Here is a 7,290-nt window from a genome sequence, read left to right on the forward strand (position 1 = left end):
TGCCTGACGCATGAACTTTGGATAGTTTGCAAGTTATTTGGCAATTCAAATAGTTTGTTTCCGAGAAGGGAACATGTGAGGAATGACTCAAGAATCTAGGTTTCCTGATGGTCCCTTCTCAATTAAAAAAAAAAAAAAAAAAAAAGGAGATACAGTGTTAGATATTAATATTTTTTAACAATAAATTTTATTTTATTTGATCCCATTGCTCCCTCAAATCCCTCTGCCCTTCCTATATACAAAAGCTTTATTTCCATTTTTTTCTAGTTTCACTTTTCTTGCTCCTTTCTCGCTCCTTACTCCCTTGTTCCCCTTCCCGCTTGAACACTTTCTTCCCATTTCCCAACATCCATTACACGTTTCACTTATTTCCACATTCAATTTCTCAAACCAGAGAAAAAAATTTTATATTGAAACACATGTCTGATTTATTTCACTTAAGAGTATGGTCTCAAGGTCCATTTATTTAGCTGTAAATGTCTGAAGTTCATCCTTCTTTATGGCAGAGTAGAACTCCATTGTATATAAAAACCCCACATCTTCTTTATCCACTCGTCGGTTGACGGGCATTTGGGCTGTTTCCAAGGTTTAGCTATTACAAACTTTGCTGCTATAAATATGCATATGTATATATCATTGTGGTATGATGCTTTTAATTCTTTTGGGAATACATCAAATGGAGGCTCTAGTTTTAATTTTTTGAGAAATCACACTGATTTCCACAGTCTACACTCCCACCAGCAGTGGAGAAGCGTTCCTTTTCCCCCACATCCCCTCCAGCATTTGTTATTGGTTGATTTCTTGATAGCAGCCATTCTTTCTGGAGTGAGATGAAATCTCAGCATTTTTATTTGCATCTCTTGAATGACCATCTTGAATGATGGTGAATATTTTTTCATATATGTATTTGCTGTTTCTAATTCTTTATCTGAGCATCATCTTTTTATTTCTGATGCCCATTTTCCATTGGGTCTTTAAATTTGTGGGGGGTACTTTTTAAAAAGTTATTTATATATTCTAGATAATCTTTTATCTGAATAGCTTGTAAAAATGTTTTTACACATTGCGGGTTGTCTCTTTGCTCTTGGTGGTTTTCTTGCTGTGCAAAAGCTTTTTAGTAAGACGAAGTTCCAGTTGTTGATTCTATGTAGTATTTCCTGTGTGGTCTGGGATTTATTCATGAAGTCTTTGCCTACTCCTATATCCTCAAACATTCTACCTGTTCCTTTCTTCCAGCAGATTGGGTGTTTTTTAATATTTAGATCTTTGATCCATTTGATTTTAGGTCAGTGCATTTTGAAAGATATGGGGCTAGTTTCAGTCTTTGGGATGTGGAAAGCCATTTTTTTTTTTTTGTATAGTCACAAAGGAACCTAGTGTTTCATACTGCTCATCTTTACAGTATAATTGTGATATGTGTAATTTTGCCACAATACTTCTTCCTCCTAGGATCGTGGCTAAGAGGACTCTGGGTGGGTAAGGGAAAAAGAACATCCTGCCACACATAGGCTAGGACAGTCATCCCTGTAATAACAGTGTATTCATGCCCACACAGTCAATATAATGTTTTCAGCAGGAGAGAACTTAAGGAAAAAGGGCAGAAAGCCATGGTAATATTATTTTATAACTATTAGATTGTTATATGATATTATATTGAAGAAGCTTGCGCTCACAGAAAGATGGGAGAGAGGAGAGGATGAGAGATCAGAGAGGAGGTAAACCAATGATCAAGGGTCTTGTGGAGACAGGAGGATGGGGTCTCAGAATGTGGAATGTCTTAGCCTGCAGTTACCTTCATCTTGTCTTTTGCCTTCCTCCCCATCCTCCCTTAGACATCCTCCAGTGTCTCTGCCTTTGATCACTTTCTTCCACTCCGTGGAGCTATCTGTTCCTTCCTGTTTCTCCTGGGTCTAGCATCCACCTCCAGGGGTGCCCCAGTGTCTCTATCCTGTGAATTCTGTTTACCCTTGTCTCTCCTAATTGGAGGTAAGTTCCTCCAGCGTCAGTTATTCGCATCTTTTGTCATGCTTCTGGCGTACAGAAAATGCTTGATCAACGAACTCGCTGTACTTCCTGGAACTGTAGCAAATTGTTATAGTTCAGAAATCCAAAATAAGCTAGATCTCCCTTTCAAAGAGAGTTGCTGAGCCTGTGAGGTAAAAGCATCCTATTCTCTTCTGGGATATGCAATAACTACTAGTTCTTTTAGGACCTTAGGGTCCTCAGTAACTGACATTTATAATTTTTGGTCAGTTGAACTCAAGGTCTTGAGTCCCCTGTCCAGGACCTGGCACCGTAGCCACCCCCTAGAACATGGCAGGTGCAGTCAAATGGGACTGTGTTTCATTTATGTGTTTCGTCAGCAAGAATAGGTCAGTTTTTGGTAGACTGTGCTCTAGAGCCAGCGCAAAGAATTCAGGTGACGTCTGGCCAGATGGTGAGGCAGGTGGAACTACCTGGAAGTAAGGTCTTCACCTCTGGAACCAGGTACAGGACTCTGCCACTGAAGGAGAACAGACAAGAGAAAGGTTGGTACTGAATTTAGAGAAAAGGCCACGGAGCTCAGGTGTGAGATTGGGTCAGAGAGCATAGGCAGGCTCTTGGTGAGGCTTGATGCTGTGCATTCCAGGTGAGGCAGAGGCAGATTTTCAGGCAGAAAGCAGCCAAGGTGAAAAAATAGCCCAGCTGAGCAGTGGAGAGAGGACATGTGTCTTCAAATGTCTCTGCAGTGGGAAGGCAGTGACAAGTGACTTGAAGACCAAAGGAGGACAGTTCTTCCCTCTCTGACCTTGAGCGTGCTCTCTAACCTCTCTGAGGCTGTTTCTTCTACGAAAGAGATCAGGTAACCATATTCATTCCCTAGAGGATTATTGTGTGGAAAAGGTGCCTAAATTCATGAACAGGACTTTCTTCATATTTTGGCCCTTGATGTTTGAGCAATGACAGTTTTCTGTGTGAATCTAAATCATAAGGTGCCTTTTGATGACTTTAGAGGGCTATGAACATGGAAGTTGATCATGAGCATGGTTATCTATTTTTCACAATGTACTGGAAGTCCGGGAAATGTGTGAGGGCTCCGAAGGCTGGACACTCGGAGGATCGGGCTCCTCCCACTTTCACTGATGGCAAATGAGGACCCTGGACTGGAGCAGAGGCTGACTCAGGAATTGGGGCAAACTTGTGGGCCCAACACCAGAGAACAACTGTGAGGGCAAAGGCGGCATTTTTCCTTACTATGGCGGCACCGGGCAAACTATTGATGCTGGAAAACTTCATAGATGGGAAATTTTTACCTTGTAATTCGTATATAGATTCTTATGATCCATCCACAGGGGAAGTGTACTGCAAGGTGCCAAATAGTGGAAAAGAAGAGGTGAGTGTATTCACATAGAGAAGACTGAACGATACTTAAAATGTGGACAAAGTATGGAAAACTTTCTTTTCTAAAAGCAAAAATTGTGAAATTGTTAAATATTAGTGGAAGATTAAGAAAGGTTATCTTGTAAAGTTACCACTATATTTAGAAGCATGTCATTTTCTAGCCAAACTAACACACAGTGGTGTGTGTAGGATTTATTTTTTGGTAAGTTTCAGACTCTTAATAGGTGTATAATATTACAGATTATTTATAAGAATTATCATTATTATTAAGTATATTCTTTCATCTACCAAATGTCACATAAATTTGCCACTAGATCCATGGATTTCTAAAAAATATGCTGGTGATCAATCTCTAATAATTCCTCATGTTTTCAAAATACCTAGAGTATCAAAATCATTTGGATGATGAAACTAAAAATCAAATTCTTATGTAATTTTTCAATTAGATTTAATTATTTTTTACTCAAAGTGCTTAATGTCACATGCATTATGCTTTCTTTTCTTTGAGTGATGAACTAATTCTATAAAATATTTGAGACATGTTTTATTAGTTATCAGTTACTCAACCGAGAGTGTAAATATATATGGGGTGGTAAATATAGCTGATAAAATGCCCAGCCATCTAATGCTCAATGGGTTATAATTTATTTTTTAAAGCCCAAAGAACTAGATTATTTAAAATACAGTTGTAGCCTTCATATATCAATAGCAGTTATACGCAAAGTCTTTTTTTAGAGAATTCAGTTTTTCTCCACTGTTAAAATTTTAAGTCTGTTTTGCATTTAAAAAAACCTTTAGACTTGTGGACTAATGTTCATAAGTATTGGCTAATTGATTGGTTAAACTGTAACACGAAATCTTGTTTGTTTCAAAGGACCCAGATTAGATGAGAAATCTAACTGTCTTTTCTACTCTTCCTTGTCTTGCAGTGTTTCTCATGTGAAGTTAAAAGTGACAAATATGTCAAATTTAGGTGGAATGCTTTCTAGAGCTAACATACCTTCGCAGAGAATAGAATGAAACAGAAAATAGCACTTGTTATTACAGTAATCATTTTTACTTCTCAGAAATCCCACTCAGTCACCCCATGTAATCCCTTCAGTCCCATATATTTTAGATTGAAAAAAAAATGATGACCATAAAAATACATGCAAAACTTCTCCATCACTCACAGAATGTGCTTCTGGTGCTGCTCCCAGTGCCTTCCATTTATTCAGCTTCAGTTATAGACCTCACATTCACCAAGCTGTTTAACTGGGAGCAGTGGTAGCAGCCTAGAAATGCTCTTATCATTCTTATCTGGCAGAGCACAGTGTGCTAACACTTCCAACTCTGACACTAGCTCAGTGGACACACATACATGTGTACACACTTGTGCACACACTTGTTGCAGTCCTATTGCTTTATAGCACTGTAGCCGTAAGCGTGGAGTCAGACTGCTTAGCCTCAAAGACCAGCTCCACCACTTGGCATCCGGGACCTTGATGTAGAGCTCAACTTCTTCATGCCTCAGTCTCCCCATTTATAAAATGAGGACAGTAACACTTCCTCAATACCTAGTATTCTGAGGATTAAATGGCCTAACACATGTAAAGCACTTAGTGCTTAGTGAATAGTAAACACTTTCTAAGTATCAGTGTGTGGTAATATTATTGCATGCAGTAGATTAATATGTGTCCTACATTGTGTACATAAGACATGTGAAGTAAGACTACTAAGAAAATATGAGTGGACTTGAATAGCTAAAGATTGGCTTTTTAAAATTGCCTATTGTAGGAATTAGTATTCATGTGGTTGGTTGGCCGTGGACTTCTCCATGCTGCCACTTGAGGTGGAGAGCACCAAAGCCCACATCTCTTCTCTCATCCCATCTCCAGCCCCACATTGGACAATCTTTAACATGAAACTACTATCTTTCATCTTCTTTATTTCCATGCTGGCGATGAACCAAGAGTCTTGCATGTTTTGGTTAAGTGCTCTACCACTGAGGTACTTCATCAACCCCCTTAATTATAATCTTATACCTTACTGCATCTCAGCTGGAAGTAACTTTGGGCCTCAAGGAAACGAAGGACAGCAGTGGAATGGGTTTCAGTGAGGGCATTGTCTTAGGCTCAAGAGGCTGGGTGGTGAGGTCATGTGACACGAGAAGGCTACTTGTGGCTGCCAGACTCCCCTGGAAAAGGGTTTTAAGGGTGAGCTGGGACCCACAGGCAGAAACAGATGTAAGTGATTATCAGTAGTCATCATGCACATGGGAGAAAGCAAAGGAATGACATAGGCTATGTATTTATTGTCTGTAGAAAAGGGACAGCTTAGACATTGCCTGAGAGAAGAGAGGCAGAAAACACTGAAACATTCACTTTGGTCATAAGTTGGTCCCACACATACATTATCACATTTTCTATGTTTAGTACCAGGGATCTAACTCAAGACCTTGTGCTTGCGAGGCAGGCAGCAGCACCAGTGAGCTAAATCCCCAGCCCAACACGTGTTGTTTCCTTATGGATGTAGCCCCAAAATTAGATCCCCAGCTTTTGTTCAACCCTGGGTCCATTCTTCTCCAACAGAGTCCCCTTCCACTGGCAAGGGACAGGGACAGTGATTATACCATAGGACATTAGATTGTGATCTTGATGCTACAAAGAACTGGGTATGAATCTTGATTGTGCCACTTAGTATCTGTGTGACCACTGGCAAGTTACCTGAACTTTCTGTGCCTTAATTTCCTCACCTGTTCAAGATATAGGATTTTAAAGGTAGTTAAATGAAATACTTTGTGTATTTAGTCAATGAGAATTTTCATTGCTAATGACAGAAAAGGGATATGATTTCACACAAAACTTTAGCCTTTATAAAATGTTAGAGCTGGACTAAGAGTGTTAGAGATTCTGTGCATCTAGACCAAGTTTCTCCTCCACACAATATTCATTCTAGATACTTTGGTGGAAGTGGAGTGTTTTTCTTTGTTTTTGTATAAACACCTATGTGTCATCTACTCACAGTAGCTTGGAACTAGGTCACGTTGAATAACTGAAATTAGGCAGAAAAAAAAATCACATGTGTAGGGACCGTGGAGTCACTCTACCTCCAGCCTCTCTGGAACAGCAGCTTTATAGCGAATTCTCCTGTCTTCTCAAGATTGAAGCTGCTGTCCAGGCTGCCAGAGCGGCCTTTCCTGGCTGGTCATCCAAGAGCCCCCAGGAGCGTGCACAGGTGCTGACCAGGCTGGCTGACTTGCTGGAGCAGTCCCTGGAGGAACTGGCCCAGGCGGAATCTAAAGACCAAGGTGTGAGCCCCCTCTGGCAGGACTTCAGCACTCATCTGTCTTCTGTGCTCTTTCTAGCAGAGCTAGAGTGCAGGTTTGAGTGCAGGTGTCGCTTACTACATGTAGCATGTATGATGCAGATACTGGTCATTGCTACCCTAATTTACATTTGTCAGATGATCTCTTGCCTCCTGAGTGTAACGAGTGTGACTCAGGACACCTGTGATTATTCCTGTCCCTCCTGGGACGCTAGGCCAGCCCTCAGGTGTGCTTCTCACAGTAATGTCAGGGGTGAAGGTCCAAACACCGAAGGCCTCAGAAGGCCAAGGCTTGCAGCTGTCACGCTCCTGCCCCATTCAAAGTCATGTGGCTGACCTCAAGGTCAAAGGGCAGGGACATACAGTGTCATTTGATGGAAGCAACTGCCAAGATGCATGGCAAAGGCATGGATCTGGGGGAGAAATGAGGAGCTAGGGCTGATCATGCAAGATTCCACCCACAATGAGTAGAGGATCTCAAAGCCAAGCTAGGGCCAGGGATTTAGCTCAGTGGTTCCACTGCCTGCCTCGCAAGCACAAAGTCCAGAGTTCGATCCCCGGTACCAAAAAAAAAAAAAAAAAAGGAAAAAAAAAAAAAAACAA

The 7,290-nt window shown here is 40.8% G+C and overlaps 1 protein-coding gene across 1 annotated transcript in view; it reads left to right on the forward strand.

Annotated features, from left to right (window-relative positions):
• The first annotated feature begins 3,110 nt into the window (after positions 1 to 3,110).
• Aldh8a1 (aldehyde dehydrogenase 8 family member A1) overlaps positions 3,111 to 7,290 on the forward strand; it is an 18,771-nt gene continuing 14,591 nt past the window's right edge. Inside the window, exons 1-2 of the mRNA XM_010626536.3 lie at positions 3,111 to 3,373; positions 6,523 to 6,670. Of these exons, the coding sequence (XP_010624838.1) occupies positions 3,236 to 3,373; positions 6,523 to 6,670 (286 nt within the window). The 5' untranslated portion in view covers positions 3,111 to 3,235. The remainder of the gene's footprint in view (positions 3,374 to 6,522; positions 6,671 to 7,290) is intronic.

This window comes from Fukomys damarensis, unplaced genomic scaffold (genome assembly GCF_012274545.1).
Source record: "Fukomys damarensis isolate Sample0158 unplaced genomic scaffold, DMR_v1.0_HiC HiC_scaffold_14, whole genome shotgun sequence".
Classification (NCBI taxonomy): Eukaryota; Metazoa; Chordata; class Mammalia; order Rodentia; family Bathyergidae; genus Fukomys; species Fukomys damarensis.